Below are 22,123 nucleotides of genomic sequence, written 5' to 3'. Positions count from 1 at the left end.
GCTTTCTGGGCAAGTCCCGTGCTGGCCGGGGCGACGCTGGGCCCCATCGCGGAGACGATCCCCGGGAAGGGGGTGAAGAAACCAGACGGACGAGGAGGCGCTGCTGGCGCGGCGTCTGCGGCTGCGGCCCGACCGGTCCGTGTTCCGGCCGTCGCTCGCGCACCCGTCGGGCACATGCACCATGATGCCCGCCGATCGGGGCGGGTGCGTTCGACGCCGAGCTGCGCGTCTGCGGCGTGCGTGGGCTGAGGGTCGTGGGACGCGAGCGTCATCCCCCTCATCGTCAGCAGCAGCTTGCAGGCGACCGTGTACGGAGTAGTAAGTAGGCTACACACTGCTTTGCGTTTAGCATTTCCGCTGGCCCAGAGAAGGGGATGACTTACTCTTGAATACATACAGTAAGCCTTGGCTTCCCAAACCTTGTTTTCCTCCCTTTAAGGGGTATGAATAGGGAGAAAGAGACGCGGCATGATGCTTGCTTCATCAGTGTGAACAGAACCAGGGACGGCAAACATCGACCGCGTTCACGCTCACGGTCGCGGTTGGGATACAGGGCGATGGAGGCTCCGTCAGAGTGCGCAACTAACAATAATAAGGTATATATGCCATATCCTCGTCCAGATAGAAAACTCGTAAAGGCACATGATTCCTTTTTTTGTTTTAAGAGATTCGAGGCAACTTGGCTATTAACATGCCTCCGTCGCCACCATCCATCCCCGCGCGCGGTATCACAATCCATCCCAGTGCCAACTTTCACCCCTCCCTTTGGTCGACCCAGCATTAAACAGAATACAGGCCTCTACTCGACACAACCGGACAGCCTAAACACCGAAAAGCAACACAAAACAAAATAAATAAAGCATCCAACACAAGAAAAAGTCCACGACGAATGGGCGAAAGAGCCGCCGATGCCAACACGAGGATGAGCGGAAACCATGCAGCACCACTTCCAACTGTTCGTATCAAAACCGAAGAAGAAAAGGAACGAGTACAATGCCCCTTGAGGTTGGAGCGGCCAGCGCCGAACGAGGCAGCGTGGACGATGCCGCGCGGCAAAGTTGCTAAGTGATAATAAGAAAAGATTCGAGATATGAATGAATGAACCGGCTATGGTGCGGACCGGTGACAAAGGGCGCGCGCTGCCTTCCAGAGACGTTTGTGTATCGTCTCTATGGACGGGCCGACGCGGGCAGCGGTTTCATGGGCCGTACCCATCGCCGCGGGGAGCACACCCCCATTCTCCACCCAGATCACTTGGGAATTGGGGGAACTCCTAATCCGTTGCCCCAATCGAGGTGTCTCCTTCCATCGAGAACCCTGAATTGCCAAAGTCGAAGGTTCCCTCCTCCCCTGGGTTGTTGTTTTGCAGGAATGACTCGAAGTCGAAGTCGGTCAAAACATCGTCGGACTGCATGGGATTGGCGAAGTCGAGGTCGAAGCTCTGGGTTAGAGTCAGTACGCGTCGCATGGCATTTCCCTTGAAACGGGGCGCTTCTCACCATTCCGCCAGTGTCCAGGAAGTTGGTGGACTGATTGGGATCCGGATGCGACGGCGGTGGCACGGGAGCGGGCGGCTGCTGCTGTTGCTGCTGCTGCTGCTGCTGCTGGGGTGCCTGCGCCGGAGGCTGGCCGTTCGGGACGACCTGGCCGGAGTTTACGGCCTGATTCTTGGGGAACCCTTGCGGATTGACAGGCGTGATCGGGGTTGCGGGCGTTGGTCCCTCCTGGGGGGCTTCTGTCGTCTCGGGAGCCGGCGCGGGAGCTGCGTTGTTGACGGTCGGGTTCGTCGTCTTCTTCTGGGCGGTGGCCTGTAGGGGAACACTGGTCAGCTTTACGAAGGGCGAGAGGATGCGGATTACGGATGGGGGGAACGTACCTTGGCCTTCGCGTTCTTGTTCTCTTTCTTCTTGGGAGCCGCCTTGTTTGCTTGCGACGGTGTCGGCGGGGCGGCGTTGGCGACCTGGGGCGAGGCAGTCGGGTTGCGGGCACTGGCGGCCGCGGCCGCGGCTGCCGCCGTTGCCGGCGCGGAGGGCGGAGGCATCGACCGCTGATTCGGAGTCGGGGCCCCCTGGCTGCCTTGACCCTGCTGAGGCTGCGGAGGCTGCCCGGGGACTTGGCCATTCGGAGCCCCTTGCTGCCACTGCATCGGAGTTCCTTGACCACCGGGCTGCTGCTGTGCCTGGCGCTGGGCAGCCATCATCTGCTGCTGGTTCATCTGGCCGTTAAACGGCGGATGCGAGCTGGGAGGCCGCATGCCGCCATTCATCTGGGCCGCCATGTTCATGTTCATGCCAAAGGGCGGGCCGGCATTGGGGTCCATGTTGCCGCCCATGAAGTTCATGGCTCCGGGCGAGTTGCGCGACTGCCCCGCGCCGTCCGGAAGGGGAGATCCCATATTCGCGGCATTGGCCATCTGCTGGTTCGCGCGCTTCATTTGATCGGCGGGGTTTGGAGAGGCACCGTTACGGCCACCGGGCGGCGAGGTGCCCTGAAAGGATTGGGTATTCTGTCCGGGCCCTGGTGGTCCGTCGGTCCTCGGCATGTTGGTGCCGATATCCTGCTCTTGACGAGCCATCATCAACCTCTTCTTATTCTGCTGTTCCAACAGCATCAGCTGCATCTGATAATCCTGCAGCGCGTGGTTACTGCTGCCCGCTGCGCCCTGTCCGTTGGGTGCCCCGGGACGCATGTTGCCGGGGCCCATATCACCGGGGTTGTAGAGCTGCATCAGCGAGTTTCCGTCGGGACCTGGGGGCACCATGGGCGAGCCCTGACCCTGCGGACCAGTGGCGTTGGGCATGGGTTTGTTGGGCATCTGGTTGCCATGGTGCTGCGACATGTTAGTCGAGTACGAGGCAATCTTGGCTTGTATGTGAGGAGGTGCAGAGGCAAAGGCCTGGAGCTGGTCAGGATTCAGCGAAATGGGTTGACGCCATTCTGAAGCAGTGCTCAATGCTAAGTTGGGGCCAGTTCCTACCTGCTGCTGGCCGGGCATGCCCTGGCCCGGTCTTCCGTTGGGCATCATGACGCCCTGGTTGGGGTTGAAGGGAGCACCGCCGTCGAGGCGGGGTCGTTTAGACGGCGAGGGCGCGTTCTCGGCTGATCCGGGGGAGGCAGGTCTGGCCCGGTTCGCATCCATGTCGGAGGGGTCTCGCTGCATCTGGCCGGCCGCCTTTTGCTGCTGGTGAAGCAGCTGCATCGTTTGGGGACTAAAGAACGTTGAATGTCAGTGACCTCGAATGCGGGCGTGGAAAGGCTCGTCGCTCGCAACAATGTCAGCCCACTCACTTTTGGTTGTTCGCCATGGCTGCTCTCTGCAGCTGATTTCCAGGCTTCATGCCCATATTCATAGCGCCATTCGGTATTCCTCGCATCATTTGCTGGTGGAATTGCTGCTGCTGGGCCAGGTCGGGCCGTATCTGGCGGAGCATCTCCCGCTGGTGCTGCTGCCGAAGGTGCGATTGTTGCTGGGTGCGACGTGAGTTACGGCCCATTATACCACGGCTAACAAAGTGACACGTACCTGAGTGTGATGCACGTATTGGTTGACCTGGCCGCTGGAACCCTTGCCTTTCTGGGAATTGAACATATCCCAGAAGAGGCAGAACCATTCATAGAGGAAACAGCTGTCTGGCACCGGGGTCGGTACATTGGGGGCCGGGAGGTCGTCCGGGCGCTTCTGGTCCAGACCGTCCTTGCTGTCCGTGTCCATGCCGTCGCCGAGGCCGTTTCCCAACACGTTGCCGTTCTCGTCGCGCTGCTTCCCTGGACTTTCCTTCATGACTTTGATATTGGGGTCTGCCTCGTAGACGGCACGAGCAGCGTTGAACATGTTGGACCTGATGAAATACTCATAGATGTATGTGTTAAGAAGGGTCCGGCTCGAGTCGCTATGCTGCATCTGGCTCGGCGGCCCCGGCTGAGGCGCGAGCCCGCCGTTGTTCATCATGTTCATGGGCGCGCCCATCGGATTCCCGACGGGGCCACCCATGGAATTCATGTTGGGCACACCAGCCATGTTGTTCATGATTCTCCCCCGCCGCGATGGTCGCAGGCAATGATCGGCGCAACGGAATTACGGTATGCCTGATACAGGTGAAATCGGAAAGGAGAAGAGTCGCGGGGTCGCGCGCCGTGTGGAGAACACAGCGTAATCGTCGATGCGAGAGCGTTTCTGACAATCTTCGTATTGTTCCCAATATTGAGAGCAGATGGTTTGGCTCACCACCAAGGTGTCACACGATCGGTTCAGGTCGGTGGCGGTAAGCGTGTGCGTTCTGCGGCGGTTGGCTCCGATGTCGAGCTTGGCGGCGCGATGCTGTTCGGGTTTGTGAAATGCGATGCGATGTCCGAGCTCAGGTTGTTTGGGCCGGTTATTCTATCCGTGACGTGCTGATGGAAAGGCCGATGACACGAGGCAAAGAAACGTCCGAGAAAAATGCGTGACCGAATTGCAGAAAGGGGGGGGGGGGCTAGGCACGCTACTCCGATGGGAGTGGGATGACCACCGGAACAAAAAGGGCGAGATAATCCGCATGCAAATGCAGTTCACGGTGCTGCAATCCAGTCCGAACGCTGCACGCTGCACACGGCCCAACCTCGGGACGATATCGCGGCCTTCTCTGCCCTTCGCCCTCCGGTGTGGTGGCGTCGTCTAGTGATGAGCGCAATTGTCGTGCTCACCCGCGACGCTCGCTGCGTGACCACTCGGGGCAAAATCGCTGAGGGTCGACGGGGCGGCGTCGGCAACGTCAAAATGGCATGGCTCGGCGAAGCGTTTTGAAGGAGATGCAGAGATTGCAGGGACCAGTGCAAGAGCAGAAGAGGAGAAGGACGGAGGTCGAGGTTGGAAATTTCGGCGACGCCTCGATCGCAATGGGGGGGGCGAGAACCCAAGACCCAGAAGCGACAAGGCGACTGGGGATGGTCTTCCAACCTCTCTCGGGAACAGAGCGGCGGCACTGCGCAGTTTCTGGAACGGGTTGGGTGCAAGACTGCGTAAATCTGAGACTCCAGCCGCACATGCCTTGGTTTTCCCGCTTTTTGAGGCAACGATGCAGCAGGGTTAGGCCGCAATTCAGCTGGCGGGGTCTTGGCGCCCCGATATGCTCAAACGCTTGGTCGGATGGAAATGATGCGAAATGACCTGAAATGACCTGACAAAGATAACCCCTCGCCTTAAACAAGCAAAACTGCCTACACCATGATATGCGGCGGGATCTGATGTCGAGATGAATGAGTCAGGCGGGGTGGACTGACCGCATGGCTCTGGCTACAACACTGCCACGACTGTCAGCTTCGCACCTTCGAGAGCAGCCGCTCGCTATTGCAGCCTGGAATCCCGTCCAACCAATGGCTCGGGTTTGCATCACCATTTCAGCCAAACACCGAAATAAAAATACGTTTTTTTTTCCGCCATCTCGCGCCTCAGAACTTCCTCGATTGCACCCGCTGGACCCTTGGGAGACAGGAGCGACAGGATGTACGGAGTATATCGATGTTTGCTGCCGCGCTAGTGGAGCTTCAAGGTCCTACTCGGTACAAGTGTAGTTTGTCTACCGAGCATCCTGGTGCCACGTTTGCCATGGGTCTCGTTCGAGACCTCTCGCACTACTTTTGGGCTTGCCATCATGTTGGCGTTCACATGCCAGTGTCGTCATCGAACTCAAAACGGCGACCAAACCGTCGGGCTCCCGCCAGGTTGGTTTGCGATCAGTTCTCGGGCGTGCTTCTCACACTCCTTGCCTGTGGAGGTAATGGATCCATGTACGGATTACAAACACACATAACACACTTGGAAAAAGTGCTCTCAATATGTGCATTCAAGATAGCAGAATGGCCTGGACAAGAATCTGCAATCCCCGGTTGCGCCTCGTAACCAGACCTGCGGACTACTGTCTTATGTACGGTATATACCTCTGTTATTTCGGACAAAGCCTCCACGTTGTGCGATCAGCGGCCGCTCGGCGAAGGTGGGCCGACAGTTTTGGCCGGTCACCGAAAAGACGAGGTAAGTGATGCCGCCAGAACTTCACCTCAGTGCAGTATGCTGCTTACAGATACGGAGCGCACTTAAAAGGCGGCCAAGCTTCTTTCCCTTGATAGTGAGACCGGGTTACAGTTTTCAAGACAGCAGCATCTTTGATGGGCACCGGAGCACAGCAGCGGGCTGCGTCAGGTCCATTACCTGTCCATATCTCCGCCGCTTTCCAGTAATGGTCGGTGATGCAACGCCGTACCTTGCATTAGCCGCAACCCTGAACCTGAGCGAGCTTGAGTCCTGCCGAAAAGGCAAAAGTATTGGCCTACGATTCAACCGCCCAGGCTGGTAAACATCCCCGGCCAACATCGACTTTGGACAGCTGTGCGGACTTGGCATTTCTCAACTTCAATGTTCTCAGAAAGTGCGCCAGAGCGTTGTCATGAGGCAGGGAGATTTGGCCCCCCTTTTAATGATCGACGGCGCCACCAGACATTCGGGGTCAAACTGATCCGGGGAAGCCCGCTCAGGCCCACTATTACCCGACGATTTTTTGAAGCACTCATCTCGCTAACCGGCTCAAAAAATGCCGACACCGATACGAAGTGGAACTATATACGGAGTAGCGCACGCTGCATTGAAAAGGGGGAACAGAGCAGAGAGGAAAGAAAAAGCCCCGTATTTCTATTTTCCAGAACGTATGCGGTGTCGTTATGCACAGAGTTCACAAGCAATCCATTCTTTCAGTCTCGGCAGTTGGTGCGGGGATTTTCCGATCGCCTAATTCATAAGCGAGCGGCTTACTAAGTACTGCTGTGGCCGCCAAACGCCTTGTCCTCCCCCCACATACGCGCATGCTACACCAGTTTTGCAGGCCACACTCGTAATAGTAATTGTGAGTGTCGGGAGCAAGCTGGAGGATGGAGGTTTGGGTTGGCATCGGCGATGGGTGATGAGGAAGAGGCGCTGAGGAGGCCGCTTGAGGGAAAGACAGGAGATGAAAAGAGAAACCCGTGGGTTGGAAGTGGTGATTTCTACCTAAATTAGGACGTAACTTGGGCGTGTCTTTTGTGGAGATGCCCATGGTTCCATCTGCAGGCTAGCAGCTAATAGAAAGCACCCCTCTGTATCCTCCAACCGCGTACCCCAAGGACGTGATCCGCCACTGCTCATTCCATGTGGTGGACTGGGCCCACCAGGGCTCCAGCCCTACCGAGGATGCAGCCACCCACATCTTCCTGCAGGCTGGCTCTGGACGCCTCCGTCCTTCTTCCTCCAGAACCATCGCCAACTACCGTAGCAGAGATACGAAGATCGTCAGTTTCATCCGCACAACCACTGCATGATTCCATCACTCAGTACCAGTTCCTATAGTCACGGGTATTTCTGGGCCGCGACGCGGCGGTTGGCACGGTGCGGCGGAGCATGGTCGTGCCTGGGACCGGGTTGAAGTGCAGCTGCGGATTGGCGGGCTTCGTCCAGTTGGGGCGGCAGTACTGGTTGCAGTCGTGCTGACTGAAGAAGGAGCTGATTCCGTCGCGGCCGAGATCGGTGACGCCGTAGTCGCCGGTCCGGGAGAGGATCACCGGGTCGGATAAGACAAGCTCGTGCTGGTAGATGCCGCCCTGCAGGTCGCAGAGCACGTGGTTTCCGCCCGAGACGTGGTAGCTGAAGTCTGACAAGGAGGTACGATCAGTCGGACTGTTTTTTGATCAGTGTTGGGTTGCACCTACGGCTCAGCGCCTGCATGACCTGCGGCCACGCGCCCCAATCGTCCTTCCAACCAGTGTTGCTGTTGAACTTTTGGTAGTTCTGAATGAAGGGCTCAACCAGTGCTTTCTGGCCAGCCCGGGAAGACGTCTTGTCGAAGACCCACACTGAGGGCACGTTGATCTTGATGGTCTTGTTGACGATATTCAGCTCGTTGAAGCGGTTCACAATCTCCAGAGCTCTGTCGACTGCCTTGATGTCCAGAGCAAAGTAGTCATCTTCGAAGACAGCACCCGTCTTGAACCATTTCAAAACGCAGGCCTGGCCAGATCGTGCGCCGCTGGTGTAAACCCCCTTGGCAACCCAACGAAAGGCACCCGATGCGAAAGGGTTGTTGAGAGCATCGTGGGAGAACTTGGCACTGACAGAGTCATTGTACCGGCCGCTGTCGGATTGTTGGGTAGCAGGAGTGTCGGAGGAATGGCCGTGAACGCAGCCGGCGCATCGCGACAGCCCCAAACCCTTGGACCACTGTTTGGAGGTGTAGGAGGTCTGGGGAAGGTCGCGCCCGCAGTCGGCACAAACGCGACCCATGATGAAAGAGTGCCAAGGAATGACTGCCGAGGAATGACGGTGATGCGAACGAGGAAAGAGATCCTCGCCAGAGCGGGGTTTCCGCAGTTTCGTGCGGGGTGGAAGTCAGGTAGCTGAGGGAGAAGGGTGCAGGAAGGCACCTACTGGTTCTGCCACTGCCAGCCAGCAGCTTCCAGGGAGGGTCATTTATTTAGCTCCAGCTACGGAATATTTCCAAGCTGCTCGATAAGCTCCGCGGACGCCATCTCCCATTCAACGATTGGTTATTAGAGCTCCCGGTCAATCAGACAATTTAGCACGACAAACGGACACCGGATAGTCACAGCCCAGTCACATCCAAAGAAATTGGTCAACAAGTTTCATTCCCACCCGCTAATTATCTCCAAGCCAGTACCCCTTGAAGAACTCCACTCCGTCCCTCAACCAATCCTCCTCCACCGTATTGACCGCATCAAACCCATGGCCCCCATTCCTCACCGAATACTTGACCACCCACCCAGGCCTCTCCCTGCCCGCCCTCTCCACCAACTCATCGGCCGCCACTTGGGCACCACAAAGTCATCGTCCCCCTGCACCACCCACACCGGCGGCGGCACCTCCTCCGCCTGCGCCAGCGCGTACCCGACCGTCAGCCGCCCCTCAGGATCATCCCCCAACAGCTCCCGCATCCGCGCGTTCGCGATCCCGCCCTGCAGCAAGTCCACCCTCTCCGGCCACGGCGCCGACGTGACCACCTTCCCTGCGTCCGCTCGCGCCTGATACCCGGCCACGACCTCCTCCAACCCTAGCCGCTCACCGTATAGACTTGTGTTCCATGAGGATGGTTATCACCATTTGCGTTGTAAGTGCATCGATATCCCCGAGTCCAGAGTGGTGCAGATCCCGCATCTCGACCACGATCGAGGGCTACGCCGCCGCCGCCGCAGTCCCCCGGCCCACGAAACACCTCCCGGCGCTGACTCTCCTCTCATCGGCGATGCTCCTGCTGGTCCCTCTCCCAGTGTAACCCGTTTTGAGAATCAAGTTGCTAGGTTTGATCTTGAGAAACGGACGCAATGTGAACATGTCACAACAGCGGCGGTGATGGCACCATTCTGTATCCCCTATTACATAGCATGCCTCGACAGAAAGATTGCCCTCCCATACGAACGACCTAACCCGACGCCAGGAAAAGCGCAGAGCTCGCAAGAACGACGTCAAGCCCCCCCGCCGTCGAGGCACAGGTAGATCTCAAAAGGTGCAACTCCTAGATCCACCACTGATCAGAACGGATGACCTTGCAGTCCTCAGGCAAGGACCGTAATCTCATCGCTGTTGTTGATGTTGACAGGCGTTTTCGTACACCCGACCTGCTGCCCACATGCCCGTGGCCCCCCTCAAGCATTGGAACGCTTGGGTTGATGTACATTCTGGTCGTCCTGGTCTTGGCTGGCGGCCTCAGTGTGGGCGATGGCTGCTTCCAGGTTGTCCACCTTGGCGTTGATAGACTCGGTGATTTTCAGGGACTCGCCCCACTTGAGGAGCCCGCGGATTGTTTAGCTGCGGCAAGTCGCGGTTGGGCAGGGAGGTGGTCTTAGCTTCAGCCATGGTGTCGTCGGTGACCCTGTGAGGCATGTTAGAAGCGCAACGCTGCGATCGAAGATTGACCTTGACGGAACTAAGAGGAGGAGAGACACGAGAGACGGCAGATGCGGAAGTTGGGGCCTGGAATTTCTACACGTGTTATATGCAGCGACAGCGACGCCACGCGTCGCTGGTCTGGATTTTCATGTGCTCGGTAGTTGCCCGGGTGGGGTGCTCGACGAGGACTGGAACCTGAAATGCAACGTCAGACAGAAAAAACGGCCTCTGCCGACCTCTGTCCCCATTAAATACGCCCTGTCCAGGTTCTTTAGCCTTGCTGGGCATCTGAACTTGGCCTAAGCTCCTTGGCTTTGCGGACGGCCATGGCCATGGCGGGGAGGCCACCTAATAACTGCATGGCGGGGCAGTTGTCTCACAGTTGAAACTCTGGACCCCGGACTAGATCCTACAGAAGTGGCTTATCTCCGAGGAGCTAGAGCTCCGCAGGTCCCTGTTCAGGGCTGCATATCCGAACCCCCGTTTTTCAACAACGTCATGTCGCCTAACTGGGCCGGTCTTCCACCGTTCAACAACTTCAACAAGTTGAACAGAACTCGGTCAATTGAACCACTTTAAACGCCCTCAATTTGCATTCAGTTCTATTTGCCAATATCTTCGTATTCTTTCACCTTCGTGGTTCCAACAGCTTATTTCGAAGAGAGCAGGCCTTTTCGGCTCCAACACAACACTCCCGTCCGCGATCACAAAACGCAATGACCGCAAGGCGCATATTTGTCAGCATCTCACCCAAGAGCCGTTTCTAGTCTCTTGCCTGCCAATCGGTCGAGGCACTCGTGGACCTTGCACTAGGTCTGGTCAAGAAAAACGGGCTGATCGGCCACGACGTGGGCGTGGGGGAAGGTGTGAAATGAGTCTCGGCGGCAGACACAGGGGATAGTCAAAGCATCCAACAGATACAATTTGGTTCGGGAACGTCTTTTCACACTTGTCCGTCGTATAACCAGCTCAGATCTGAGCTGTCGGTTAACAGGTGTAATAATGCCCCTTTCCCCTCAACAACCCCAGCATCATCATCACCACCACCACATCTCGTACCGCTCTTTTCTCCATTCCAGCCATTGCACCATCAGGCATCTCTATATACTATGTCGGATATAAACGGAGACAATGAGAAGCCGACCCAAACTCCCCAAACTGCCCGGTGAGTCCTCTTCGAGCTAGCTGACCGAGACTGGGCTGACAGGAGAGCTGAATAGGTCGACCCGAATGGAGACCCGAACAAGGCTGTCCCGCAGGCGGCCAATCCGGCTCCGGATACCACCGGCGGCAGCGGGACTGACTGCCCTGACCAGGGGCCCGCTGTATGTACATGTGGAAGGTGACATTGACCGATAACGTTAGCTTAAGGGTAACTCAAGAAGAGTCAAGTATTCCAGCGGGTGGCCAAAACAACGTAGGGCAGTTGCGACCATGGTTCCTTGACTTCTACGAGCTCAGCCTTGCAGTTGTGGCGTTTCCGCACTTTTTGAAGAGGCGGATCCTGCTTTTGGAACCTCGGATTCTCTGTCGGTTGAAGCGGGGTTGCAGGCCAAAACCCATGATCAAGACTTCAGAAAAGCGCGGACGATGGATTTGTGGGCGCATAACCTCGCATATGTGCTCAAATGCTCTGCACCTGAGCCTGAATTAATGCTTCAAATCATCAAGAAGATGTTCCGGATAATGATCTTATTAATGAAATACCCAGGCTATGCGGCGGCGCCAGTGTAACAGCATGGAGGATCCCCCGAAGGTGAGTAGAGGTATTAGCTACAAGCCCAGGCCTTGGCTACCACACGGTACGCTGTTGTTTCACATTGATCTTTCAATACTGTCACCCCTAACGTCCCATTTCCTGGAGGCAAAGGTTGCCAATGGATAATCTGGACATGGCTGCTCGCTCGCTCAGATGGACGGATTCGATGCGATTGAATCGGGTCCGATAGTTGGCTTCCCAGACAATTTCGGGGAGGAGTTTGGGAGTGCTCAAAACTCAATGGCACCAGCGTCACCGAGTTCGGCCATAGCGTCGTACTATTAGAAAAAGCACCAGGTGATACCATTTCTCACCATATCACTGTTCATGCTCCGGCCCCTCGTGAGGGCTTATTTACATTTCATATCTGCATTGCTTCCCCCCAACCCCTTAACTTTGACGGCGCCGTGCATAAAGCAGTCGAGTCACAGCCTCTAGAATGGAAACCAGCAAATGCCAATGCAGGAATTTATGCCAATCTCCCTCCGACCAGTCTATCAGATCAAACCAAGCCCCCAAAAAACGCCCATAACCATGCAACAAGCCCGGGTAGTAATTAATTAAACACACTTGACCGCACCGTAAATGATTAATAGACAATGCCAGAAACTCCCAAGCACAACATGCAGCGGGCTTTCCCCTGGAAGGCTCTCGCATGATTCACCCCCAAGTCACGGAGAAAGACAAGAAAAGAAGATAAAAAAAGGAGGACAGAGAGAAACTAGAAGTGACGGAACCGGCCCCCCCCCCCCCCCCAAACAAGCCAGGTCAACACACCTAAGTTTGCTCAGCGACGATAAGGTTCTGCGATAGCAAGCAGGACCTCGTTTTCGGAAACACACTTGAACTCGGCGCCCTTTCTGCCAAGGTCACGCAGCAGGTCAGGGAGCGAGAACAGCCGTTGGGTCGACTGTTGCTTCCTCTTGCGCCCCTCTGCTTCTGGATCATAATAATACAGATTCGGGGGCTTCAGGTGTGCCTCTAGCACGTTCATGATGGTTCCCGCGCGGAACTGATGGACGGGCCCGCAGAAATCGATCTCCAGCTCCCACTCCGGGAGGGATCTGATAATAATAAGCTCCTTGTTGTCGATGCGCTGGTTGAGGTCGGCCGCGGGTCCAACGTACCCGACCGTGTTGATGCGGGCGCGCTGTACGACCAGCCTTGTTTCGAGATCGCCGGCAAAAGGGCACGACTCGTTGCGCTTCTTGCATTCCTTGCAGATGATTTCCGTGAGCCTGAAATATGGGCAAGTCTTTGGTGTGCGCTCTTGCTGCGGTCTTTGTTGTTCGTATGGGTAGCAGTTTTGTCGATATGAGTTGGGTATTATTACTTGTTGACGTGGGTTCGGCGGTAGACGCGCGTTCAGAGGTTGGTAATTGTATGGCTGATTGGGCGCTGGGAGGTTCCGGTTCACTTGGTAAGAAGTCTGGCCGCTTCGGGGTGGCGCTCTGTTGTTGCGTGGATCGACTGGGACAGGCCTGTAGGCCGACTGAACGCCAGGCTGTCGACCGTAGTATCTCTCAGGGGGAGAGTCGTCAGGTCGACGCTTAGAGCGTTTCTTCTCCTTGGAGAAGAGGTTGCCCATCCTCAGAGGGTCGGCTTCTTCTGAATAAGGCTCAGGCGAGTCCGGTGATGATGATGTTGGCGAAGAGTGGGCCAGTGGTTGCGGTACATGAACGGCCTGTGGCAGGACGCTGGCGGATGGTAGAAGGTGAAGACTGTGGAATAGAACGGGGCTGCTGCCCAAGCCCGCCGCCATGGCTGCTTTTATTGTCATTCCCGGACACTTCAACGAGACCATCGGCGATGACAGCCACGCGGCCGTGACCGTCGGTTGCTGTCGCGCGAACATTTCGAGGCGCTTGTCTGACAGCGGTGGTTGCTGGTCAGGGCACAATCCGGTGTGGAAGGCTCCGATATTGGGGTCTGTAAAAGGCCGATTATATTATACAACGGTTTCGGATGGTCGATCTGGGGATCGAGACCGGATTCGAGACAGGACAGAGACCGGGTTGGAAGCCGGCCGAGGCCGCCAGAAAGGGCGGCCGTCCCAAGGAGCACAACATCGAGATATGTGTCTCGCGCGACGCTGCTTAACATCGCGGGCTAGCTTGTTGGTCGTGGCGGTGTACATCGCCAGTCAAAGGACATTGGTCCGTATAAGCCGCAATGCCGGACTTAGTCGGTGTGCTCAGCCACCAACGAAGGCGAGCAAGCCTCGGAGTATTACGCATGAGACCAGAAGCAATTTTTTTATTTTGTCTGTTTTCGTCTCTTTCTTGGTGAGATCGCTGATAAGTGTCAGCACAAAATGTCGCTAAAGGAGGCTGGTTTTTTTTTTTTTTTTCCTTTCTGGTGCCGGCGTTGTGCATGAACGAACCCGAGAAGAGGCGACAGATGGCGAGGCATTAGCATGTGCCCAGTTGACCACTCCCAAACAAGTCACAGCGTGCGCATCTTCCGCTATTCAGCTCGGTGGAATATCACATATCATCCTCAATAACAAATCAACCGCAATAAAAAAACATGGAGGACAATCTCCGATTGGGAAACATTTTGTCGAGTCTGCAAGACGAAGTGCAAGACTGACCGGTGTGATGAAGCTAGTGGTGGGGAGGGCGCGGGCTTGGACTTGTGGTCAAGTGGGGCACAGCCCGCTGACCCCGACTCTCTGGGCTTCTCAAAGCCAGATGTTATTGGTGTAAAGCGAAGAACGAAGCTCTATCTAACAGAAAAGTATATTCCGCAAAGGAAGCCGTCAGGTAAGTATGGTACTGATCGGTATCAAACATGTTATGTTCGAGCTGGCTTAGAGCTTGCTCTTATACGATCGCAGCTACTACTCTCAATGTCGGCAGTGTTGTGGTAGGCACTTACTTGCTTTATGAAACAGTCGAGTTTTGAGGTCAAAGTTTCTGGAGACAAGTGGAAGGGGCTCAGCCAATCTACTATTACTGCCTGACCTGATATGCGGAGATTACACAGTAGTGCTATCCGGCCCGTGGTCACGGATGGCAAGTACAGTACCACCACCACCCCTGTCAATTCTAGTCACTATGGAACAATAACTCGGTACTCCGTAGATAGATCCGGAATATGGGTACATGTATTGAAGAAGGCTTGCGAGGTTAACGAACTTGTAAGAAACTCTTCCAAAGGTGTTTGGGTTACTCCCGATCAATTGAGCAAGAAAATTATAACGCCTAGGACGCCAACATGCCTCGGATCTTCAAGGGATCCTCAAACTGCAATGGAATCATGACTGGGCAGTGCGTAGCGTGGAACGACGTTCAATCTGATTCCTCTCTCTCCAACGTCCTGAATGATCAAAGTCCGGGTGGTGTGCTAAGTTTTGCACTGCCGATCCCATTGCGGCAGGGTAGATCTAATAGGTAGTAGGAAATGCGTATTTTATTTTGGTGGTCCCTGTCCACCCACACGGCCCGACAAGGCATCTCCGGGGCGCGTATCTTGCAAAACTCGAAAAATTACCACCGATTGTACTGGTCATCCTGCTCCTTCTTCTTCTCGACGTCGATCAGCTCGACCGCGTCCGAGTCGCTGGCGTGGGGGAGGTACGAGACGGTGTGCGTGACGGTCTTCTGGATGGCGCGGTTGTTCGGGAAGGGCGACCGTTCGCCGCCGCCGCCGCCGATGCGGTAGCTGCCGGCCTTGTAATCGGAGCGGTTGGTGCTGCCAAAGACGGTGGGCAACACGTGCCGGAGGAAGGAGAGCAGCGGGGGCATGCAGCAGCACACGATGGACATGTTGCACTCGATGACGCTGTAAGTGGCCACATTGACATTGTTGACTTTTTTTTTTTTTTTTGGTTGTTAGTGCGTGGTTGTTCGTCATCGGAGTGGTGATAGTGGCCCTTGACTTACAGGTCGGGTTGGACGAGGTGGAATAACTAACAAGTCCCGAAAAGCGGATGATGCTGATGATGGTGATACTATTTTCCCAATTTTCCCGTGAGTAAAGTTGCTGCTCTTAACAGGTTTCTTCATGGGTCCTCAGACATGGGACTTACACAATGCCAACGCTGAACATCAAAACCAGGTAAATCTTCTTCTTCCTTCCCATCTGGAGCCTCAGCAGCTGCGGTATGGGCAGTGCCAGAATCCAGAGATCAGTAGCGATGTTGATGGCCTTGGAGAAGCGCGTTAGCTTCCAGACGTGCAAAGATCTCTTTTCCGAGAATTAATTAGCACCTACAGAATGGGCCCACCAGAAGGCGTTGTTATCAAAGCATACTCCCTCACCGGATCCAGTCCAGGCAGACCAGGCGTATTCGACAGGGACACAGGCCAAAATCGCGGCGATCACCGTCGACACCATGAACAGGACGCAGTGGATGATGGTGCCCCAGCAGAACATGTGGAACTTCCTCGAGGGAAATACGTGCATGAAGAAGCACAGGACGGTGATTTTGGTCAGGATGATGGCCGGGATATAGGACACTTGGGTGATCCATGTGTACTAGATAGAGAAGGGGGGCGGACAAGAAAGTCAGTATTCTCTCCTCCGGCGCCATCATCATCATCCCGATCTCGACCTGGGAACTCCGACTAACCTTGACGACCTCTGTAATTTCTTCGGCCGTGAGCGTCCAGATGTCTCTCCCCATCCCATGGGCCCTCACTGGACATTATCCGTTAGCGGAAGGATTGGCAAGATGAAGGAGTTTTCATGTGTGACATGAAAAAGGGGTAATGGAACGTACTGAAGAATTCACCCACATCCATGGGGATCGAAGAAATCTTGCACGATAGCCGAGAGCACCTTAGGTTAGCCCGGTTCCTCTCAACCCTCGCCCCTCGCTCTTCCCTTGGCGAAAGCGAAATCTGGGTATACCTCCGTGTCACTTACCATGGCCAGGACTGCCCACAAGTCGGCCCAATGGAACTCCTTCTTTCGGAATCCCGACTCGTATACCCTCAGGAGGACGAAGGCGAGGGCCAGGCCACCGGTAATTGCCGTTGCGATGGGAGCGACGTGACTCCTGTCGCGGACGGGCTCCTTGCACAGAGTTGCCGTCGCATTCTTTGCAGCTGTTTAATGGGGCGAAAACGGGGTCAGCGGTCGAACAAGAACAAGCATACGCGCGTGAACGGAGGAGGTGGTACTCACCAAGCCCTTCAAATATGTTACAAGCTCCAAGCGAGCAGGTCTCGACGTTGGCCATGAGCGTCTTGTCTGCGCATATGCAGTCCATGTTGGTCGGATCGCACTTGGACTCGGGAAGATACTTTGCTAGACAGTCGCTCTGTCGCATTTCCCCCGCCCCGCCCCCCCCAAGGTTGCATCGTCAGCGTCATTCGGTCCTCTGTTGGTCTCTCACCGCACCGGAGGGAAACGAAGTAGGCGGGCGTGTGTGTTGTTGCAGACGTACCGCGCATTTTGGCATCTCCTGGGCCCAAGAGCGGGCGGCCAGACCTGCGACGGCCAACGCTGCCGTCCATATGGAGAATCTCATCATGGGCTTGTGGTTGCTTGCGTCTTGTGCAGGTGACGACGGGAGACGACGTTAGTCATTGGGGCACGGGTTTTGGTTAAAAAGAGAGAGTTGATTAATTAGGTAGGTAGGTAGGTTAGCATTGAATCAACTGATTCCTACACCAAGAAAGGAGTCGCGTACCAGGGAAGGACTTGCAACGGCGAGCCAAGAGCGCCACCCCCCAAACTGCTCGGAACGTGCGGCTGTCTGCAATAGAATGAGGAGGGTTCAGTTCAACATGGGTTCAAACACTGCCCCGGTCATCGCGTGCCGGCCGGTGAGAGCCGGCGGATGGACGATCGCCATGCTCCTCGTGAATATTAACGGTAACACTTCCCAGGGTTCAACAAGGGTTGGGAAAATGCTCGGTTCGGCGTCCTCACCTGGGTTGCCGAAGATAATCGGTGTGTTATTGCTCGCCATGCCGTCTCCCCCCTGGCGCCTTGTTGTGCTTCCTCTCACACCGTCCCTCATTGGGTATTATGTTCATACACTCGTCCTTCGTATTTTCGCCAGCCACACAAAACCATCCTAGTAAATCCAGTAACTACCTCCTTTTTTTCCCCAAAGCTTGTGGTCGAGCCGCAAGCTAGCACGCCTGATAAAAATATAAAGGGGAAAGCTGAAGAATAACCCTCCGAGCTATCTCCAGGTATTAGAGCTCTTCATAGCCTTACAACCATCCTTTTACTTTGCACTTTCTGGGGTGTTCTTCCCGCCAGATATCGGGAGCCTGCTTTGATTGTCTCGAGTCTATCAGGGTACAGAGACAGGGAAATCCGTACACGTGGTGCGCCTCAAACGTCTGGGAGTGGTAGGTCTGAAACGGTTTAGTGTTAGCTAAAGCCGAACAAAAGGGAGGGAAGGGGCCTGTCCTGGAGGATTGGCTCCCACCTCCGTACTTGGCCGTTACCATTCAGGTCGCAGATGAAGCAAAACAGGCTCCAGTTCTGCTGCTGAAGGACGAAACTTTAGACCATTTTGATTCTCCGCAGACCTTTTTTTTTGGGCGGAGGTTACTGCTACACTACTACACTACACTACACTACACTACATGTGATCCGTACAACACGGCTACACTACACATCGTGTACATACATACGGACGCACACTCCTACTATACTGTTAACACTCCATACATTCGGGCTGATGTTGGCTCGGCATGGTCCAGGCCTGCACAACCTCTCACCATGGAGGGTTGGGTGGAGAGCCGCTGGCTCGGGTTCTTACGCGAGCCAATGGGTTCTGGTCCGACCCTTGTTGCCCATGCGCCAACTGCATGAGGCTTCATATCTCTGTGGAACCGCTAGGGACCCGGTTGGAGGGAGAGTTACTTTAGAGGCGGTCTTACATACTGTTGGCGCCGGGGCCGTTCACTCGGGAGATCATCCGGTGGTTCTCTTCCGGAACGGTTTGCGGGGTCGCTGCCCACGGCCCTACACTAGTGTAGTGCACACTGACTAGTGCATCCCGTAGTGTAAACGGATTAGTCGGTAGCGGACTGCTAGTCTAAGATATTGTGTATGCATTATTTCGTGTTTGCCGGCCGCATCTGTGCAATTGGGCTGGTTCGCCCCGGACCCCCTTCCCCCCCCCCCCCCCTTTTCCCTCCCTTTGGAGGTAGTTATCAGTTGATCACTATGCCCGCCCTGACGGATTCGGACTGGGACAAATGAGGCAGAACTAGCGGGGAATCCTTCCGGGCGTCCGAGAGGGGAGGGGGAGAGGGGGCTGAAAGCTCGGGGGCCGTGGCAGAAGGATTTAAGGGTAGGAGAGAAGACGCTCTTGGGTACTCCGTAAGCAGCCACGAGGGTGCTGAACCCCCCTCCCCCCCGGTGTGCGTGGTCGCATTGTCTTGGTTTTTTGTCTTGTTTTTCTTTTTTCTTTTCTTTTTTTTTCGGAAGGAGCCGCCATGCCCCTGATTCCAGACATCAAACTCCTCCTCGGCGCCGTCGTCCTCCTGGTCGTCGTCCGGGTGCTCTTCACACGCCGCCCGCCGCACCCTCTGCCCCCCGGGCCCAAGCCGGCGCCGCTGATTGGAAACCTGCACCAGCTGCCCAAGAGCCTCCAGTGGTTTCAGCTGTACCACTGGAGCAAGAAGTATGGTCCCATAATGCATCTCAGCATGGGCGGGCAGCCGCTCATCATCCTGTCGACCCACCAGGCCGCCCACGACCTGCTCAACAAGCGGAGCGCCAGGTACTCGGACCGGCCGCGCATGGTCATGTCGGGCGAGCTGGTCACACGGGGCATGCACATGCTGCTCCGGCAGTACGACGAGCGGTACCGGCTGCACCAGCGAATGGAGGCGCCGCTGCTCAACCTGCGGTCCGCGAGCTCGTACCGGCCGCTGCAGGACATGGAGTCGCGGCAGCTGCTCTTTGACGTGCTGGCCGAGTACGACGAGGTCGGGGCCAAGGGGGTCGACTTCCACCACCACTTCGAGCGGGCCATGGCCAGCTTCATCTACACGGTCAACTACGGCTACCGCCTGCGGACCGGGTACGAGAAGGAGCTCATGGACGGCAAGCGAGTGCAGGCCGAGTTCGCCCGGACCGGCCAGGTGGGCGCCTACCTGGTCGACTCGTTCCCCTCGCTCAACTACCTCCCCCGCTTCCTGGCGCCCTGGAAGAAGGAGGCGGACGAGCTGTACGAGCTCGAGTGCCGGCTGCACCTCGGCAACCTCGACAAGGGCCTGACCAACCCGGGCTGGAACTTCAGCAAGCACATGAAGCAGTCGCCCGAGGGCCGGGACATGCCCAAGGTCGAGCTCGCCTTTGACCTGGGCATCCTCGCCGACGCCGGCCTCGACACCTCCACCGTGGCGCTGGATTGGTTCATCGTCGCCTGGATCACCACGGGCTCGAGCTGGGTCCCCAAGGCACAGAAGCTCCTCGAAGAGGTCGTTGGCAGAGATCGGCTGCCCACGTTCGAAGACCGGCCCAAACTGGCGTACATTGATGCTATTGGTTGGTCCCCCCCTTTTTTTTTTCTAGAAACTTTTCTTCTTTTTTTTTCTTTCTTTTTTTCCCTTTTTCTTTTTCCTTTTTCTTTTTCCTTTTTCTTTTTCCTTTTCTTTGTGGATCTCCCCTTTTCCTAACTAGTACGATCGGCAGTGTGCGAGACGCTGCGGTGGCGCCCCGTGGTGGTCGGCGGCGTGCCGCACTTCATCAAGGTCCAGGACAGCTACATGGGCTATCACATCCCCGCCAACTCGATCGTGCTGGCCAACGCCTTCGCCATCACGCGCGACGAATCCGTGTTTGGGCCCGACGTTGACGACTTCATGCCCGAACGATGGATGGTTGACGAGAAAGACGTAAAGGCCGAGCCGACGATCGACGCGTGCGGCCTCAACGTCTCGGCGCTCAAGGACCTGCCCCAGACGGGCTTCGGGTTCGGGCGCCGCATCTGCACCGGCCGCATCATCGCCCGCAACCAGCTCTTCATCCAGATGGCCCGCATGCTCTGGGCCTTCGACGTCGAGCCGGGCATCAACGAGGCCACCGGCCAGAGGCCAAAGATCACGGCAGAAATCACCCCCGCGAACTGCACAGAGGGCTTCGTCACGCTGCCCAAGCCGTTCAAGGTCGAGATGCGCCCGCGCGGTCAGTGGGTGCGCGACGTCATCCTGCGCTCGGGCACCACCCACGGCATCGACCATGCCGAGGTGCTGAACCAGGCCGCCAAGGACAGGGAGCGTGCTTAGTTTTGGAAGAGTTGGAGTTGGGGCCACCTTGGGTTGGCCTTATCACCTTGCAGGAATCGGCCAACAGCGGAAACAAACAATGCTACCTACCTACCTACTGTACAGTACCTACCCACCTACCTAATCTGTACCAGCGAGAGAGAACTTGACCAAATCAAAAACCATGCTCTCGCTAAAAAAAAAAAAAAATGCCGTCAATTTTTTTTTTCACATTGTCCCTGGTGCAATCTGTTAACTCGGCCAAGCATAGCACATTGTCAGGTGTCCACGATTCTGTGATATAACTACCCAGAACACGGATAATTCCGCGCTTCGAAGTTCGGGCAAGGCTGGCTGGTGGTGCCCCACCACAACAGCCCACACTCTCTCCTCCTTCTTGGCTGGCGTACGCGGGATCGGCCTTCGGCCCGCTCCACCAACAACTTCACCAGTTTACTCTTGGCAACATGAATATTTTCTCTGCGCGCCCTCTTTCCTCGACACATTTCGCTCTTTCTCCTACATTATATTTTCCGTTAACGGTCATATAAAAGCCCTGTAAACTGACGAAAATGCCATATTTCTCGAATTCATTACTATACTCTGCATCTTATTCTTCTCATATTGTGTTCGCTGTCCGAGTTCAAGTCAAGTTGCTCTAAACAGTACCGAAGTATTAGTTCCCAAAGCCAACAATAACTTTCGAGACCGACCCTGGAATAATCAGACGCAAGGCGACTTCGTTGCTTTATTTTCAGCCGCCCCCCGCCCGGTCGGAGACTTGCGTGACACAACGTCCCATCCTGGTGCGGATTGGTAGGAGACAAGCTTTCCCAGGTTTGATACTGCTTGAGCCTGACCGCGCGTCAACGGACGGACCATAAGACACAACTAGAGAAAAATGGCTGGCATGTATTGCGTAGTTCGGACGGCGCACACGGTGTTCTAAAATGGTTGATTTAAACGCGATGGACAGCGCGGTGGTTGAAAAGCCATGTCCCTTTGCACATATCCATGGGTTGGTTGGTTCGCCGATGTGTGTTTCCTCAACCGAAGACACTGCAAGCCATTCTGAAACGGGTGGGCTACCAGAATACGGTTGACGTCGCCTCGCAGGCCGGGTATTCTGTCTCGTAGGTATATATATGCATACCGTGAGCCAAGCGCTAGTTTCATGATCGGTCGGCTCGCTGGGCCGGCTTCCCTATACACCACCGGGACTCGCCGGCCATGCCGATCGGTCGGCGCCGGCACTAACGCCGGCCTAGTGTA

The 22,123-nt window shown here is 55.9% G+C and overlaps 5 protein-coding genes across 5 annotated transcripts; 1 reads left to right on the top strand and 4 right to left on the bottom strand.

Annotated features, from left to right (window-relative positions):
* Positions 1–1,171: 1,171 nt before the first annotated feature.
* Positions 1,172–4,287, bottom strand: MYCTH_2307698 (uncharacterized protein). Its single transcript, XM_003664611.1, has 6 exons — positions 3,524–4,287; positions 3,289–3,467; positions 2,978–3,209; positions 1,877–2,902; positions 1,500–1,808; positions 1,172–1,441 (listed from the first exon to the last, which is right to left on the bottom strand). Exons 1-6 carry the CDS (start codon positions 4,016–4,018, stop codon positions 1,274–1,276), a joined length of 2,409 nt encoding a protein of 802 aa, XP_003664659.1. The 5' UTR covers positions 4,019–4,287; the 3' UTR covers positions 1,172–1,273.
* Positions 4,288–7,199: 2,912 nt separating this feature from the next.
* On the bottom strand, positions 7,200–8,520 carry MYCTH_2307692 (uncharacterized protein). The gene is made up of 2 exons (XM_003664610.1): positions 7,714–8,520; positions 7,200–7,655 (listed from the first exon to the last, which is right to left on the bottom strand). The coding sequence occupies exons 1-2, from the start codon at positions 8,282–8,284 to the stop codon at positions 7,336–7,338; spliced, it is 891 nt and encodes a 296-aa protein (XP_003664658.1). The 5' UTR covers positions 8,285–8,520; the 3' UTR covers positions 7,200–7,335.
* Positions 8,521–12,414: 3,894 nt separating this feature from the next.
* MYCTH_2307685 (uncharacterized protein) lies at positions 12,415–13,638 on the bottom strand. The gene has a single exon (XM_003664609.1). It carries the CDS (start codon positions 13,423–13,425, stop codon positions 12,451–12,453), a length of 975 nt encoding a protein of 324 aa, XP_003664657.1. The 5' UTR covers positions 13,426–13,638; the 3' UTR covers positions 12,415–12,450.
* A 1,663-nt stretch (positions 13,639–15,301) lies between these two features.
* Positions 15,302–17,142, bottom strand: MYCTH_2030430 (uncharacterized protein; the record flags this gene model as incomplete). The annotated part of the gene is made up of 7 exons (XM_003664608.1): positions 15,302–15,449; positions 15,697–15,815; positions 15,882–16,145; positions 16,240–16,307; positions 16,532–16,717; positions 16,797–16,932; positions 17,059–17,142. Coding segments are annotated over 7 exons (1,005 nt in total), but the record flags the coding sequence as incomplete, so codon positions are not given.
* A 1,805-nt stretch (positions 17,143–18,947) lies between these two features.
* Positions 18,948–21,069, top strand: MYCTH_2307682 (uncharacterized protein). Its single transcript, XM_003664607.1, has 2 exons — positions 18,948–20,132; positions 20,280–21,069. Exons 1-2 carry the CDS (start codon positions 19,076–19,078, stop codon positions 20,870–20,872), a joined length of 1,650 nt encoding a protein of 549 aa, XP_003664655.1. The 5' UTR covers positions 18,948–19,075; the 3' UTR covers positions 20,873–21,069.
* Positions 21,070–22,123: the final 1,054 nt, after the last annotated feature.

This window comes from Thermothelomyces thermophilus, chromosome 4 (genome assembly GCF_000226095.1).
Source record: "Thermothelomyces thermophilus ATCC 42464 chromosome 4, complete sequence".
Classification (NCBI taxonomy): domain Eukaryota; kingdom Fungi; phylum Ascomycota; class Sordariomycetes; order Sordariales; family Chaetomiaceae; genus Thermothelomyces; species Thermothelomyces thermophilus.
This window is presented reverse-complemented; position numbering and strand designations above follow the sequence as displayed.

What these genes read in the sequence shown, in the direction of transcription:
- MYCTH_2307698 (XM_003664611.1), bottom strand. Translation starts at nt 4,018, where the DNA reads ATGGCTGGTGTGCCCAACATGAATTCCATGGGTGGCCCCGTCGGGAAT. An exon ending in AATACGTGCATCACACTCAG is followed by an intron (nt 3,468 to 3,523) that starts GTACGTGTCACT and finishes CGTCGCACCCAG; the next exon opens with CAACAATCGCACCTTCGGCA. An exon ending in TCCTGGACACTGGCGGAATG is followed by an intron (nt 1,442 to 1,499) that starts GTGAGAAGCGCC and finishes ACTCTAACCCAG; the next exon opens with AGCTTCGACCTCGACTTCGC.
- MYCTH_2307692 (XM_003664610.1), bottom strand. Translation starts at nt 8,284, where the DNA reads ATGGGTCGCGTTTGTGCCGACTGCGGGCGCGACCTTCCCCAGACCTCC. An exon ending in GGTCATGCAGGCGCTGAGCC is followed by an intron (nt 7,656 to 7,713) that starts GTAGGTGCAACC and finishes CCTCCTTGTCAG; the next exon opens with ACTTCAGCTACCACGTCTCG.
- MYCTH_2307685 (XM_003664609.1), bottom strand. Translation starts at nt 13,425, where the DNA reads ATGGCGGCGGGCTTGGGCAGCAGCCCCGTTCTATTCCACAGTCTTCAC.
- MYCTH_2307682 (XM_003664607.1), top strand. Translation starts at nt 19,076, where the DNA reads ATGCCCCTGATTCCAGACATCAAACTCCTCCTCGGCGCCGTCGTCCTC. An exon ending in GGCGTACATTGATGCTATTG is followed by an intron (nt 20,133 to 20,279) that starts GTTGGTCCCCCC and finishes TACGATCGGCAG; the next exon opens with TGTGCGAGACGCTGCGGTGG.